General features: G+C 42.0%; 1 protein-coding gene across 1 annotated transcript; it reads left to right on the forward strand.

Moving 5' to 3' along the window:
• The first annotated feature begins 242 nt into the window (after positions 1-242).
• GEM (GTP binding protein overexpressed in skeletal muscle) lies at positions 243-16,694 on the forward strand. Its single transcript, XM_007537231.3, has 5 exons — positions 243-463; positions 1,985-2,324; positions 10,380-10,456; positions 12,627-12,831; positions 15,388-16,694. Exons 2-5 carry the CDS (start codon positions 1,994-1,996, stop codon positions 15,663-15,665), a joined length of 891 nt encoding a protein of 296 aa, XP_007537293.1. The 5' UTR covers positions 243-463; positions 1,985-1,993; the 3' UTR covers positions 15,666-16,694.
• Positions 16,695-17,628: the final 934 nt, after the last annotated feature.

Below are 17,628 nucleotides of genomic sequence, written 5' to 3' on the forward strand. Positions count from 1 at the left end.
ACTCTAACCTGCCTCTGACTCTTTCTTCATCCTAGATCCTGACAGCTTACAAATGCTTTTGCTAGGAGGAGCGATTAAGTGACCTTCAGTGTATTTTTCCATTTTCCTGTGTCCATCTGGTTAAAAATAAAATGAAACAAAACAAAGGTGCCCAGGATTGAAGTCTTTTTTTTTTTTTTTTAAAGGGGAGGGGGTGTGAGGGGTCACATGACTTAGAGTAATTGAGGGAGCGCCGCCGGGGCTTGGAGTTTGCTGCAGAGCCGCCCCCTCCCCACGGGGCGCTGACGTCACGGAAAAGCCCCGGCGCGGGCCCGCCCCTTTCGCTATAAAGCGCGGCGGCGGCTGCGGGCGCGAACTGCGGTTTCTACGGGCACCAGCGCTCTGCCTCCAGGGAAGCACCGCGCGCGGACGCACCGGCCGGAGCACCGACCACTCTGAGGCGTGCGGACACCTACCGAGCCAAGTAAGCGGGGCGGTCTGCGGGCTGCCCCCCAGCCTCGCTTGGGGCACGGAACGGGCGTTCCCAGGGGGCAGAACTTTGTAAGTGGAGGAAAGTGCCTTTGCCCGGTGTCTGCTTGCACTTCGATTTTCTGGTCCCGGGCAGAGTTTAAGTTTGCAAAAGCTTACCATTTGCCATCAGCGGGTTCTTTTAGCTCTCAAGGAGGGTCCCTTCTTCCTTCAGGCTGTATGATTAGAGGACATCCTTTATTAATACTTAATAATTAATACCTGCTTTCTGTGTGCAAACTGACCCTCCTAGGTGGACACACACACCCACCCACACACCCACACCACCCCCTCTAGTATTTCCAGTTAGTGTCTGGACACACACATACACACACACACTCGCAAATACATCTTGCTGGCTGATAGGACAGTACCACTTTCTCCCTCAGTATCCTGGAAGAACAGACCCTTGCTAGAGAAGGAAGTCTGGGGAAAGGAAAGTTGTTGTGAAGTTGGACGCTTTTTAGGATCGCGTTTAGCATATGTTTACATCCAGAAAAGGATAATTTTAGTTGAATGAAAGCATCTCAGTGTGGAAGTGTTTTGCTAAAAGTGAAGCTTTTACTCTGCTAACTTAGTAAGTATGAACGTGAGCCAGTCATCCCTCCCACCCCCGACAGAATTAGGAGACTTGGAGCTGGAACATTGGAAAAGTGCAAGGGCAGGCAAGAGGGCAGTGTGGAGGCATAAGCCCCAAATATACTCTTTCCTTCAGTGTCCACATAGCAGCCGATTTAGGCAGCTGGAGAGCACCAAACCAACTTTACTAAACATGGAAGTTCCAATAAGTATTTGTCAGGTCCAGCCTGGGGGAGTGATGTCATTCCAAGTGTTTCCCACTGAGGCACAAAAGCCTGTAGATGCGGGTTCATTAAAGAGCTGTATTTAGAAAAGAGCAGCTAACCTCACCAGCTGCCTCCCTCAGCTCCTTTTACTTGTTGCTTTTCAGGCCATCTCTGAGATTGTTGGGGTCACTTTGGCTGCTTCTGGCCATGTCTGATTGGGACTCCCAAGAGGCTTCTTTGAGGATAGAGGAAGCCCCTGGCTAGTGGGCAGTGTTACTGGTACTTAATTTTTTCCTTTGCAAATGACAGTTGGCTTGAGGAGCTGGCTGCTAAACTGTGTGAGTCTGCTTGTGTCAGTTTGTTTATTTCTGATAGAGACAGAAATGGTGAGGGAAGGGGATAAAGATGGGAGGAGACACCTGTGACACTGCTTAACTATTTATGAAACTTGCCGCTCACAAGTGGGGAATAGGGGCTTGAACCCAGGTCCTCACACATGATGATGTGTGTGCCACTGCCAGCTCCCTTATGTCAGTTTAAAAACCTTTCAAGTTTGTTGGAACCCAGAGACTGTTTCACTGGGTTTCCATCTATCAGGGTGCCATCTAATGAAATGTCACTGATGACTGCCCATGTGTGTGAACCCTCTGAGCTCTTGCCTATGCTAATGTCTTGAACACTTTGCTCTCCAGGATCCAGCGATGACTCTGAATAATGTCACCATGCGCCAGGGCACTGTGGGCATGCAGCCACAGCAGCAGCGCTGGAGCATCCCTGCAGATACCAGGCATCTGATGGTCCAGAAGGAGCCCCACCAGCACAACCGGCGCAACCGTTACTCTGCTGCCCCTGAGGACCACTGTCGCCGAAGCTGGTCCTCAGACTCCACAGATTCAGTTATCTCCTCTGAGTCAGGGAACACCTACTACCGGGTGGTACTGATAGGGGAGCAGGGGGTAGGCAAGTCTACTCTGGCCAACATCTTTGCAGGAGTGCATGACAGCATGGACAGTGACTGTGAGGTCCTGGGAGGTAGGTGGCCTAGCCCTGGTGGGCTTCTGTCTGTCATAGTGGTCTGGACATAAAAAGGGTGGGGATGGTGGTGAATCATTTATCTGCAGAGTTGAGAACTGCTGCTATGCATTCTTGGCACTGACAGAGAAAGCTGAGTCCCCAGAAACGTCCTGGCACAGGCTTTCAGGGCATGAAAGTGAAAATGCTTGCAGACAGAACCTGGGCCAGAGATGGAGGTTTCTTTAATGCCAGTGTTACAGGGTTTGGAGGTGGGAAGAAGGTTGATTAATGAGGGGCAGAGTCAGAGAGTCAGGATCCTATCTCTGGCTCTTTATAACTTTGACCTGGACCTGTCAGTAGCTCTGTGCAGACACACAGCCTTTCCCCATGTTGTATCTAAAGCCAAAACAATTTGAAAAATTGTTATGCTTCATCTTTTCATCCACCTTTCCCCACTAGTACTGGAGTCTTTTGAGGGTGTGAGATTATTCAAAACCTGTATTTGTATTTAAAATTGCTCCCCCCCCCCAGCATACTCAGTCTTGGCTTATGGTATTACCAGAGATAGAACCTGGGACTTGGGAGTCTCAGGCATGAGTGTTTTTGCATACTGTTATTCTATCTCTCTGGTTCTATACATTTTTGTTTGTTTGCTTGTGTTTATTGTTTTTAAATAGAGACAGAGGGAGAGAGGGAGGTAAAGGGAGAGAAGAGACCATAGCACTAGAGCTTCCTTCAGTGCAGTATGAGCTGGGCTCAAGCCCATGACATTGGGTTTTTCTTTGTTTTATTGTTTATTTGCTTGTGATTACATCATTTTTAAAATTTGTGACTAATCGTGGTTTACAAGATTGTGAGATTATAGGGCATAGTTCTACACTGTCTGAGCCATTGGTTTTGTTTTCTTTTTAAATCTGAAGTGTGCCAGTGATGATAAATGTTATTCTTTTTCAAGAGAATTTTCCCTGTGCAGTTTCCAAAACTGCTTCTAAGTGGCATAATCTAATAATAAAAAAAAAAGTACTTCTCAAATACATGTAAAGCTTAACTATATTCTAGGAGGTGATATGAGGATCCCAGTAGCTAATGGCATTCCTCTAGGGTCTTTCTACATGCTGTGGCTTCTGTCTTGGCAGACATCACCAGGGCAAGCTACTTGCCCCTATTTGCAGCTGAGACATGAAGGAAGAACCTTTCAGTGCTTATTTAAGTGGCATGGTCTGTACGTACTCTGTTTTGAGTCAGATCTGAATCATGAAGGTCAAGAGTAGGAAGATGCCTTAGTGATGATTCAGTTCTGCCCTCTACCTGATGATGTGCAGGAATCCTACTCCTTCCCCACTACCAGACCACTTTCACTTACTCTTTGTTCCCCCTCACTGCATGGTGAAGGAGTTCTCTGCTTAAGATGGCAGTTCAGGAACTGGGTTATAAATGATGACTCATTGAGGTAACATGGATTTCTCTTCTGAAATCTTGAGGACTGTAGCTAAGTAAGAGTCAAAGGAAAAATGGGGGCAGTATTGTGGAATTGCATTTTATTTATTTATTTTTGTAAAGGCTGGTGGGTGACTGTCATTATATGAAAAGGTAGGGAGGATGATATAGGATGAGTATTTATGACAGAGGTATTTTCTTAAGTGTTTTGTATTTGCTACTATTTTATTTTGTGATAATTCCTATAATCTTATAAGTAAAATAGACACTCAGGAAAACTAAGTGGCTTGTCAAGAATCACTACAATTAAGAGTTTGGAATTTTATTTCCAGCTTGGTGTTTTTCTCATGCTGTCATTGATAGGGGGAACCTGTTATGTTCCAGGTACCATGCTAGATATTTCCCACTTGGAACTTGGCAATATTTACAAAAAGTATACTAAGTTGTTATATACTAATATATAACATATATAGTTGTTATATACTAATATATAACATCCCTATTGTACTGTTGAAGAAGTAGAGGCTTATAAAATCAAGAGACTTTCCCAGGTTGAAAAAAACTAGTTCATAATAGGGCCAGTTGTAGTTGATAACTTTATCACCCCACATTTTTTCAGTGTATCACAATGCTCCTGGGTTTTGCATCCAAATGCTGCTAAGTTCTACATACAGTACTTTGGGCAAGGTGGTCACCTTCATGCTTAGCTCTGTGCCAGATATAGGCTACCAAGTGATGCATAAGGAACAGGATTCCTGCCCTCTTAGGACTGAATTAAGTTTCAACAGCTGTGATTCAAAGTAGGGTAAAATTAACCAATACTTTAAGAAACTGTATTAAAGTGATTTGGGGGTTGACATATGGAAGAGGGCAGTAGAAAATGTTTTTTTTTTTTTTTTTTTTTTAAGAGAGAGGAATTAAAAAAAAGTTAGAAAATATACAGTGAAGTGCTTTCTTCAGAGGCTAGTACCTCACAGGTATAGATTGAAAAGAAGGCCCACTCAGACCTGGGATTTGGGAAGGCAGACTTCCGTATTTGGGAAATCTTTTTGTTTAATAGAGTTCAGGACAGAGGGAGAATCCTCTCTTTGCTTCCTCACACAGATACTCTTTGGCAAGAAGAAATTTCTCAGATGATCTTCCTATTTAATGTGTCATATTTGAGTGAGTTATACCATCTCAGATTACATCCTTTTCTACAAATGACTTTTAGAATCATTAGTTGACTTTGTTTCCCAACAGTAGGGTTCCCAAAGCACATCCTTACGTCGTTCTATTTTTTTTTCCAGCATCAACCAGAAGAAAAAATCTACATAATATTTTCATTATGTCTCCTAATAAAAATGGATGTTGTTTTTGTTTTTAGCACAATAATCATTAATATCTGTGCCTATTCAGTATTGTCTATCCATATACCCAACCCATCCACCTATCCATTCCTAAGTAGTTACTGAACTTAAACCATGGTTGACTTCTGAGCTGGACCCTAAAGCTAAGTGGAATTTGGGGGCTCTGAGACAGATGTAATACCCCTGTGAACACACACACACACACCACACACACCACACCACACATACACACAACACATACACTCACACACCCACACCACACCATGCCATACCCCACCACACACACTACACACACACACCCCACACACACCACACCCCCCCACACCACACACACACCATACCATATCACACATACCACACACACACCACACACACACACCACACACACACACACAAACCACACACACCACACCACACCATACCACACCGCATTACACACACACCCCACACCTCCCCCACACCACACACACACACACACACACACACCACACCCCCCCACACACCACACACACACACACACCACCACACCACACTACACATACACACTAGAAGAGAGTGCTCTGGATTTACAGTCTGATAATGTGACTTTAAGCCTCAACTCTGACAGCAGCTTAGTTGAGTGCTTTAGGACAAGATACTTGACCTTTTCAAGCTTTGTGATTGCTAAAATAGGGAAAATGACTACTGCATAGGGTATTAAGAGGATTAAAGGAGATAACAAACATTAAGCATGTAGCAAAGTGCCCAGTGCACAATAATTTTGCAATAAATATTAGATTTAATTATGAGTCTCTTTCCTTTCCCTGAACTGATTTTCTCAGTTTTGCATGTTCATTGTTTGCAGTCCCTGTCCACCCTGATCACCCTTGGCTGGGGCCCTATGAACCATGCAGCCAACACAAGCCTCTAGAGGGCAGGACACTACTCTTTGAGCTGATGTTTCACCCAGAGGTTCTTAGAATCTCTTGGGCTATGAAAACTAAAAGCAATAGAAAGGTGTTTTTATCTTTTTTTTTTTAGGTGGGGGGAGGGACAAGGAGAGAGGAATGCTAGAGCCTCACAACTTTTGAAAGACAGCATGTGAATGGATTTCTGCATAACCATTATTCTGTCTCCCCAATGTGAAAGGATTTCTATGTAGCTTCCATGCTTGGGAAATGGCAACTAACTACAGTCAGTCAGTTATAGAAACCCTGCCTCATTAAGGTGATCTCTTCCTGTGAACAACCCCTCACCACACCCCCGCAGCCCAAGTTTTCCTCAAGAATGCTGAAAAAATGAGAACTTCCCCTCCCCAGGTTAGAGAAAATTTTTACAAGTTAATAGACCACAACACTTTGTACAACATAACTCAGGGCAAGGTTAGAGAACTGCATATTCTCTCTCTTTTAATTTTTATTTATAAAATGGAAATACTGACAAGACTATAGGATAAGAGGGGTACATTTCCACACATTGCCCACCCCCAGAGCTCCATATCCAATGCTCTCCCTTGATAGCTCCCATATTCTTTATTCCTTTGGGGGTATGGGCCCAGGATCATTGTGGGATGCAGAAGGTGGAAGGTCTGGCTTCTGTAATTGCTTCCCTGCTGATTATGGGTGTTGGCAGGTTGATCCATACTCCCGGCTTGTCTGTCTCTTTCCCTAGTGGGACAGTGCTCTGGGGAGGCAGGGCTCCAAGACACATGATGGGGTCATCTGCCCAGGGAAGTCAGGTTGGTATCCTGGTATCATCTGGAACCTGGTAGTTGAAAAAGAGTTAAGATATAAAGCAGAACAAATTGTTGACTAATCATGAACCTAAAGGCAAGAATATTGCATATTATTGTTTTCCTTCTCCTCACTGATCACCACTTGGAACATCTAGAAGGGGAACAAACTAAGTGGGAAAGAAAATCCTAGAATTTTTACTACAGACTGCTCTCCTCTGCTTAAACTTTGTGAAGAATCCAAGTGTGTTGCCAGAGGTGTAAGTGGAGATGTATTGCTTTAGGTTCTTGAGATTCCAGCAATGATTTTCAGCAGATTTAAGTCCAAACAGAATGATCCTGTAAGGAACCTTAAAGAATAGCAAAGCATTTTGGACCTAATTTTACCCCTGTAATTCTCAGTCTACTTTTTCCTCTATATTTGTCCTGATAGTGTATTTATTTATTTTTATGGCCACCAGGGTTATCTGGGGGCTCTGTGCCTGCACATTGAATTCACTTCTGTGAGCAGCCATTTTTCCTTTTTTTTTTTTCTTTCCTTCTTTTGATAGGACAGAAAAAATGAGAGGGGAAGGAGAAATAGACAGGAAAAAAAGACACCTGCAGATTTGCTTCACTACTTGTGAAGCTTCCTTCCTTCCCCTATAGGTGAGATGCCAGGCCTGAACCTGGGTCCTTGGACATGGTAATGTGTGCACCTAGCCACGTGTACCACTGCCCACCCCAACCCCTGAAGCCCCCATAGTTCTAAAACCAATGGAAAGTTTGAGTTTTTCCCATAACTTTTGGGGTATAGAATTTGGACACACAAGGATTCTGAATCCCTTATACCTACTATTGGGTGCTGAGCTGAGCTGTAGGTTAAGACTAGATGATGTGTTTTCCTGCCATTAGGCACCAGGGCCCTAAAGCTTCCCCTGTTTCCTCCCTCTTCTTCCCCTATTGAGTTTTCTGAGCACAGGGAGGGGTATTAGAAAAAAAAGTAAATATTCTAAGGTAGTAAGGAACAATCTTTCACTCCTACCCATGCTCCCCAGGCTCTGATAATTTCCATTTATTCTGCTATGTACATGTGTCTGCTGAGGTGATGAGATCCTGTTCTCACATAAGCCAAAAGTGCATTCCACTGCGATCCTATTCATGCTGCATATTATGGTTGACAAGCATGATGGACATAACAGACACTCCCTCAGTGGGAAACAATTACCACTGACTACTGATTGACACCTGCAGACATCAGGGAACTGACAGAAAGACAACTCCATCCATGGGTAACTTCTCACTTGTCCACATTTCCCCTCCTGCCCCTCTCCTGATTCCCATTCCTAGATGAAGGAAGTCCCGTTAACTTTATTTTCTTCTTCTCCTTCTTTTCTTTCTCCTTCTCCCTAATTAAACCAGTAATGCCATCTTTGATATTGGATATGACATATGTCACTGTGACAATATAGTTATAAAACAAAAAATATCCTGGTTCCCTAAATATATGTGAAGGTTTTTTTATGTGTAGAAGTAGCCAGTATGGCAAGAACCAGTTTATTCCATCCGGAAAAAAGATGTTAGTAGTTAACATTCCTTGGTTTCTATTTTGTGCTCAGACTTGATATATGTGACTGGCACATAGCCCTAAAACATGTAAACTGCTTTTATCTTATTTATCCTATACAGATGGAGACACTGAGGCCCAGAGAGCTTTAAGTGGTCCAGCCACATAGTTAATAAGGAATGACATCCAAATTTGAATTTAAGTTTCCTGTGCTTACAGCTGTAATCAGTGCTCTATTTACTGTTTATCTATCCATTTGAAAAGTATTTACTGGTCACCCACAATAATCCAAGTACTACCCTTGATGTGGGGGAAGACAGCAGTAAACGACAAATATAAATCTTTCTCATAACATTTGAGATACTGAGTGGGATAGAAAATAATTTTGGGGGCAAGGGTAGATAGCATAATGATTATGCAAAGAGAATTGCATACCTGAGGCTCCAAAGTCCCAGGTTCAGTCTCCTGCACCACCATAAACCAGAGCTGAGCAATGCTCTGGTAGAAAAAAAAAAAAAAAACTTCAAAATTAATTTTTGAAAACACCAAACACATTACATGTTAGATAGCAATAGGCACAACAAAGGACAATGAAATGGAAATGAGGAATACTGGTAGGGGAGAGGTGTTGCAACTGGTCAGGGAGTGTTTCCCCCAGAAGGAGGTGAGGAAGCAGACCAGGCGGATATCCGAGGGAAGATATTCCAAGCAAAATGAAAGAAAAGTGATTATGAAAATAAAAAATTTCAAATGATGAAATTTGGAACAGGAAGGCTTATTATGATAATGGGAATCCATCTTGCAAAAATCCCTGTTAGCCCCACCTTCCTCTTTTTGGCCCCTCTCCTCCCCCCCCCCCCCCCCGATTTTTCTGGACTGGATGTGCTCTGGCTCATTGCACTGCTTTCACCCTCTAGCCACACACAGTGTGGGCCTCAGAGCAGAGAGGAAAGTTTCCATTACCAAGCAGAATAACAGTCTGTGCTTCTGCCATTCTCTAGATGGAAAAACAAGTCTTTTTATTCCTAGAGAACTTTTTTTTTTAAAGGAAGATAAAGTCAGCCAAAACAGGGGTAGTCTCCAGTTCTTCTCTCCCTCCCTCCCTCCCTTCCTCCCTTCCTTCCTTCCTTCCTTTCTTTTTCTTCCTTCTCTTTCTCTCTCTCTCTTCCTCTCTCTCTCTCTCTCTCTCTCTCTCTCTTTGCTTTCTCTTCTTGCATATCTCAAAAAGAGATACATCTCAGTTTCTGAGACCATGACTGTCCAGTAATCACTCTGATGAAAGGTACAATGGATTTCTGTGTAAGGCTTGTGAATGAACAGGGCTCATGATTCCACTGAGCACTTAGTGCTTCCTCAGGGCTTCCCAGTTGAATCTAAGTTGAAACTTAAATTTCTCTTCATAAGTGATTTTCCTGTTTGAAGGACACAGGAATGGTGGAACTGAATGTCTTTCACTTCAGTTAATGTCAGTGGTATACATTCAGAAGATATAGGTGTTCTATTTAGTACTTACTGGGGAAAATTTATGTAGAATATTGTTGAAAGTGATAAAAGGGTAGTACTTGACTTTTGTGAATATCTGTGTATTTCTTTGCTTATTTAGTACATTTATTTTCTAGTCTCAGTTTGTTTTGGAATAGTTATCTTGTTTATTTCCTATGAGATTCAGAGAGGATTTCTTGAAAGAGAGCGAGAGAGAAAGAGAAAGAGACAGACAGACAGATGAAGAGAGAAAAGCTAGGTCACTATTCCAACCACTTCAGTACATGTAATACTGAGCATTGAAGTGAGAGCCTCAGGCATGCAAGTTTCCTGCTTTTCCAGTTGAGCTGTTTCTCTGGCTGCTTTCTTTGGCCTAGTACCATGTTCATGAAGACTGTTCTGTAAGCAGACTGTGGGATTGTGCTGAACTCTGCCACATAAGTGCCGATTACGATTGGAAGTTAGAGTGGGAACTGGGGGCAGGGCTATCTTATGCATGAGCGTGGCCTCTTTGACTCACTCTAGTATCATTGCTCTTTCTTTTCTAGAAGATACATATGAGCGGACACTGATTGTTGACGGGGAAAGTGCCACTATTATACTCCTGGACATGTGGGAAAACAAGGTATGCAGAGCCTGTAGCTCTCTGCTAGTTCATTTGGGGTTTACCTTTCTACAATCAGTGTGCTTTACTCTTATGGTGCTGTGGATGAGGTGAACTCTTTCCTTTTTTTTAATAAGAAATGTTTCTGAGATATGAGACTATTGTAGAGTACTGGTCACTCATTATTGAGTGATTTGCCCTTAATTCTAAAAATGAAAAAAAAAATTTTTTTAGGGATAGAGCCAAAATATGGATAAGTTTATTATTTTTTTTACTTAAATAATTTATTTATTGGAGGATTGTTTCACAGTTGACAGTAAATACAGTAGTTTGTACATGCATAACATTTCTCAGTTTTCTACACAATAATACAACCCTCACTAGGTCCTCTGCCATCCTGTTCCTTATTTATTTATTTTAATGAGAGAGCTACAGAGAGAAAGATAGACAAGAGAGACAGAGAGATACCAAAGCACTGCTCAGCTCTTATTTATGGTGGTGCTGGGGATTGAACTTGGAAACTTGAAGCCTTAGACATGAAAGTCTTTTGCATAGCCATTATGCTGTATCCCCAGCCCCGTATACATTTATTTATTTTTAGAAAATATTTATTTTTTAATGCTAGAAAGACAGAGGAAGGCCAGATCACCAATAAGCTCTAATTTATGATGGCGCCAGTGGTTGACTTTGGGTTCTCTGGGGTCTAAAGCATACTGGAGGTTTTCACATACTGAGCTTTCTTACTGGCTCTGGATGATAATTTTTTTTTTTTTATTTAAGAAAGGATTAATTAACAAAACCATAGGATAGGAGGAGTACAACTCCACACAATTCCCACCACCCAATCTCCATAACCCACCCCCTCCCCTGATAGCTTTCCTATTCTCTATCCCTCTGGGAGCATGGACCCAGGGTCATTGAGGGTTGCAGAAGGTAGAAGGTCTGGCTTCTGTAATTGCTTCCCCGCTGAACATGGGCGTTGACTGGTCGGTCCATACTCCCAGTCTGCCTCTCTCTTTCCCTAGTAGGGTGGGTCTCTAGGGAAGCTGAGCTCCAGGACATATTGGTGGGGTCTTCAATCCAGGGAAGCCTGGCCAGCATCCTGGTGGCATCTGGAACCTGGTGACTGAAAAGAGAGTTAACATACGAAGCCAAACAAATTGTTGAGTGGATGATAATTTTAAATGTCATAAACCATATTATATGAACTTGACATTCTCAATTCAAGGTTTCAATATTTGCTTTTCAAAGATTTTGGGCATCTCAACTTATAGTGCTAGACCTTTACTGAAAATCCCACCATCTTCACAGAAGGATCCTTACTTTAATCTCTTAGGAAAAGCAAAGGGGATTTTTTTTTTTAATACATCACGACTTTTCTTTTATATATATATATATATATTTATTTATTTATTCCTTTTTGTTGTCCTCATTGTTTTATTATTGTAGTTATTATTGATGTCGTTGTTGGATAGAATAGAGAGAAATGGAGAGAGGAGGGGAAGACAGAGAGGGGGAGAGAAAGATAGATACCTGCAGACCTGCTTCACCACCTGTGAAGTGACTCCCCTGCAGGTGGGGAGCCGGGGCCTCGAACCCAGATCCTTGAGCCGGTCCTTGCGCTTTGCGCCATGTGTGCTTAACCCGTTGCGCTACCGCCTGACTCCCAAAGGGGAATTTTCTTAAATTTAATTTTTCAAGTCAGTAAAAGGCTCATTTATTGGTAGTTATGATAGAAGGTGGAAATCGTGTTTGGTCGCAATTCAAACCATAAAGAGCAACTCAAACCATAAAGAGACTTGGAAGGTAAACTGTTTCAGTGTAAACACTATATGAGCTAGCTGTCTATACAGCCACCAAGCTTTTCATAGTCTTTGCAAAAAAGATGCATTCTGGGGAGTTGCCATACATTTTCTTCTTATAGGAATAAGAAGGCATACATACTGTTCATTCCCTTCCTTTCCCTTTCTTTTATTTTTCTCATGGCTCCAGGCTGACTCTTTCAGATGGAAGGAGACAGACAGAGACAGAGGGACAGAGGGAAAGACTCCAAAGCACTAAAGCTTCCTCCAGTGCAATAGGAGTCAGGCTTGAACCTGGGTTGCATACCTACAAGTATTTATTTATTTATGGCACACTGATGCCTTACCAGGGCAATCTGAATTCATGAGAGGTCTTCTTATTTTATTAGGGGGAGAATGAATGGCTCCAAGACCACTGCATGCAAGTCGGGGATGCCTACCTGATTGTGTACTCCATCACAGACCGAGCCAGCTTCGAGAAGGCCTCTGAACTGCGAATCCAGCTTCGCAGGGCCCGACAAACAGAGGATATTCCTATAATCTTGGTTGGCAACAAAAGTGACCTTGTACGGTGCCGGGAAGTATCTGTATCAGGTAAGAGGACAGGCGTCACAATCACAGTCTCTGGGTCATCTGTATTGTCTTTGAGATATTTGTTCTTCCCTTCTTCTTTTATGAAGCTGGAGTTTGGCAGTCACTAGGACAGTGCATGGACTTCTGTGTGTACTTTTCCATAAAAGACTATTAACATGAGAGAGACAGAAGGGATGAGAATTAGAACATCACTTTGGGGGCCAGGTGGTGGCGCACCTGGTTAAGCGCATGCATTACAATGCCCAAGGACCTAGGTTCGAGCCCCCGGTCCCCACCTGCAGGGGGAAAGCTTTATGAGTGGTGAAGCAGGGCTGCAGGTGTCTCTCTATCTCTCTCCCTCTCTATCACCCCCTTCCTTCTTGATTTCTGGCTGTCTCTATCCAATAAATAAATATAATAAAAGTTAAAATAAAAAAGAACATCACTTTGGCACATCTGATATCTGGGATTAAACACGGGTTCTAATAATTTCAAGTCCAACACTTCAGCACCTCCAAGACCATTCTGTGTATACTCTTAAGACTCCTCCATTTCTGTTGAGTCATCTCTATGATAGTTGTTGCTCCACTTGTTCATCTGGTCTACCTGTAATTATTTATTCATTTATTTGTTTTGGGTAGAAACAGAAATTGAGAGGGAAGGGGGTTGTAGAATATATATATATATATATATATATATATATATATGTATATATATATATATGTATATATATATATAGAGAGAGAGAGAGAGAGACCTGAAACACTGTTTCATCTCTTGTAAACCTTTCCTTCCTGCAGTCTAAAATGATTTAAAATGTCTTATTTATTTTTATGAGGATAGAGAGATGGTGGGGGGCTGTCTCTAGACAACTAACTATTCATCTCTAGCATATCCAGTGTAGGGGATTGAACATGGTTATCTGGATGGCAGGTTGTGCACTTTACTGCTTAAATATTGCCTCAGCTTAAACTTTTTAAAAAATGTTTTTTAAATCCTTTATTTATTATTGGATAGAGATAGAAATCGAGAGGGGAGAGGGAGAGAGAAAGTTAGAAACCTGCGACCCTACCTCATCACTATGAAGGTTGCCCCCTGCAGGTGGGGACCAGGGGCTTTGAACCTAGGTCCTTGCTCACTGTAATGGGTACACTTAACCAGGTGTACCTCCACCACCTGGCCACCACAGCTTAAACTTTTTTAAAAGAGGAAATCTATGTGGTAGAATTCATCTTTTCATTACTGAAGAACCAAATTGGAAAAATGAAGGCTGTGAGTCTGGGGCTGGCAAACTAGCTCAGTTGGAAAGTTTACTTGCTTTGCTATATACGTGACCGAGGTTGAAGCTTGGGTCTTTCTGCTGGAAGAAAGCTCTGGTATTTCTGTCTCTTGTCAGTCTAAAAAGGAAGGCCCAGAGTTGTAAAATTTCAGTAATAAACACACAAAATGAAATAGAATATGAGTTTGAGAATGAATTCATATAGATCATGACAACATCCTCAAACTTTAAAAAAATCTTACCTTTTTAGTTTTTTCATCTATCTAAAAGTCAGAATGTATTTTTTTTCACAGTTGCTGTGAACATTAAAAAAATGTTACAACCTTTTAACCATAGTACCATTTTTAATATTCCTGTATTGGATGAAACTGAACCTTCACACAGTAAATTTATGCTGGAACAGCTCTAAGGTTATTTCCCTGCTTCTGGAAGTTTTTTTTTTTTTTTTTTTTCCCTTCAGGGTTATTGCTGGGCTCGGTGCCTGCACCATGAATCCACCACTCCTGGAGGCCATTTTTCCCCCCTTTTGTTGCCCTTGTTGTTGTAGCCTTGTTGTGGTTATTATTATTGCCATTGTTGATGTTGTTAGTTGTTGGACAGGACAGAGAGAAATGGAGAGAGGAGGGGAAGACAGAGAGGGGGAGAGAAAGATAGAAACCTGCAGACTTGCTTCACCGCCTGGCCTGTGAAGTGACTCCCCTGCAGGTGGGGAGCTGGGGGCTCGAACCAGGATCCTTAAGCCAGTCCTTGTGCTTTGCGCCACCTGCACTTAACCCACTGCGCCACTGCCCGACCCCCCTGGAAGTCTTCTTGTCAGATTTTGATGCTGTTTATGTCTCGGGATTGTGTGTTGGAGTGTCCTCCCATAGCTATCTCATGACTGACTGACTTACACCCCTGGACAGTTTGAAACTAAGTGTCAGGGAACCAGGCAATGGGGCACCTGGCTGAGCACACCTGTTAACATGCACAAGGAACCAGGTTCAAATTCCAGTCCACCACCTGCAGGGGGAAGCTTCAGAAGCAGTAAAGCAGTCCTCCTCCTCTTTCAATGCCTCTTTGTCTTATTAAATGAGTGAAAAGGAGGGAGGGAGGGAGAGAGGGAGGGCGGGGGAAAAAGAAAGAAGACTACCAGAACAGTGCATTCATTGTGTAGGCAGTGAGTCCCAGCAATAACCCTGGTGGCAATAAAAAAAATAATAAAATTAAAAGAGATCAGGAGTCACCCAGCTTGGCTGTACACTGTAGAGGACTTCAGCATTCCCTCTGACATCCTTCTCCCCTCCATTCCTTACCAGAAGGGAGAGCATGTGCTGTGGTGTTTGACTGCAAGTTCATTGAAACTTCTGCGGCTGTCCAGCACAACGTGAAGGAGCTGTTTGAGGGCATTGTGCGGCAGGTCCGCCTTCGGCGAGACAGCAAGGAGAAGAATGAGCGGCGGCTGGCCTACCAGAAGAGGAGGGAGAGCATCCCCAGGAAAGCCAGGCGCTTCTGGGGCAAGATCGTGGCCAAGAATAACAAGAACATGGCCTTCAAACTCAAGTCCAAATCTTGTCATGACCTCTCTGTGCTCTAGGCTCCCAGAGTCACCTAGATGTCCTGCAGATGGACATCATCGAAGGCCACCAGGACTGATAATCTATATTAGATTGCATTCTTACATATTGTTAGATCTGGCTTCCCCCATTGCAGCTGGGAATTAATATGCTAGCCTCATGGACAACAAAAATGCATGGGAAATGTAAGATCTTTGTAAAGAGTCAGTATTTATTTATAGGTAACGTCTGACCTTGCCGCTTGAACAACAAGGCTCATTAGAGGATCTGTTTGGTATTTACTCTCTCCTTTGGATAGTAGACAGTTGAAACCCACAAGAGATACCCATCAGTGGCTGAAGAACCAACCCTTTACCATGAACATTCTGATAGATGAATTGGGGTCATAAATATAGGAAGGTTGTCAAAGGGTTCCCTCAAAGGAGGGAGAATTTCTTTCTCTGTGCTTTCATGGAGCTAGGTTTCTAAATGAACTCACCATGGTCATGACTATTATTACTCCATCAAACTGTGAAAAGAAATGATGGACCTTCCTGGAAACTAAAGCTTAGCAGTTTTTGTTCAGTGACCACTGTTGGGGATCCAGAAGTTTGCAGAAACGGGGATGAGAGATACATCACTGTGGGTTCAAAAATCTTATCTTCTATGTCCTGGTATCTTTTATTTTGGGAGAATTATTTTACTCAACTTCTACATAGTCCAGTCACCATTTGTTTCATTATATTGTTTTAAGTCATAGTAACACCATCAAAATATTTTAAAATCAGACTGAGTGCAAATGCCAATTTTGTAAACATAATAAAAAAAAAATCTCCAATTTTATATAACATGAAACACGAACACTTCTGAAACTTTGGGTTGACTCTTGTATGCCACAGCTCTGCTCTATTTATTATTATTTTGCAAATATCAATCATTTTAACATTTGATAAAGTATATTTATGAACATATTTCTTAAGAATGTCCATTTTATTACTATTTTCTATATTTTTCAGAATATGCAAGTTTTTACCTACATGTCTTATAATAAAAGAAAATTGTGGAAAAAAGGCATTCTTACATGTTTTTCATACCCAAACAAGACACTTATGATTATTGTGATATGATTTCTGATAGAACATTTTAATTTGTATAACTTTTGATATAATATTTACTTCTTTCAGTTAGTAGTAACCAACTATGACCTGTTTTTTGAATATTCCTGACATCTCTCCATTGGAACCATGACTTACAGTAATGAAAAGTGATTTGCCTTTTTTTTTTTTGGCTGATAGGAAGTATTTTGGGTCACCTAAATGTTAAATTACATTAAAAATCAGTAGATCTTTGACTTTGGTAAATTGGTGACTGAACAGATGTACCTTGCTTTGTTCCCTCAGTGTTCATGATGGTTCCAAACTTGACCAAAGTATTAGAGGAAGTCATAAAGTTTGAGTGAGGTAAAAAGGAAACTGATGATTTTCAGTCTGTGAACTGGCCAGGCAGATCTTTAACTAAATTCTCCTTTCTGATATTAATGCAATTTAGTGTAAATCACACAGCACTTAGTTGATGGTTTTGTCATCCTTTCGCTAGAAGGGGACTTCTAGTGTCCCCTTCCACATCTTTTCTCCTTCCTGTCTTTCTGAGTAGTTTTCACACACTAAAAGTAACAATCACAGGACTTCATGTTTGTCCAAGCAACACAATTTTATAAGGTCTCTCTCTTGCCTTTTCTCTTCCTGTTTTTTCATTTAAAAGCAAACATTGCCATCTTCGTGCATTTTGCATTCTTGAAGTGTTCCAGGAAACACTACAGAGAGGTGATCAGAATAAAGATTTACATGGTACAGGCCTGGAAGGAATTCTGGTCATACCATTTAACATTAGTGGGTCTTTGAAATAGTTCAAGGTGATGCTGAATGAACTATGCAAAACCATCTGCTATTTATTTATTTATTTATTTATTTATTTATTTATTTATTCTCCCTGGGGCTTTGCACA

This window comes from Erinaceus europaeus, chromosome 1 (genome assembly GCF_950295315.1).
Source record: "Erinaceus europaeus chromosome 1, mEriEur2.1, whole genome shotgun sequence".
Classification (NCBI taxonomy): domain Eukaryota; kingdom Metazoa; phylum Chordata; class Mammalia; order Eulipotyphla; family Erinaceidae; genus Erinaceus; species Erinaceus europaeus.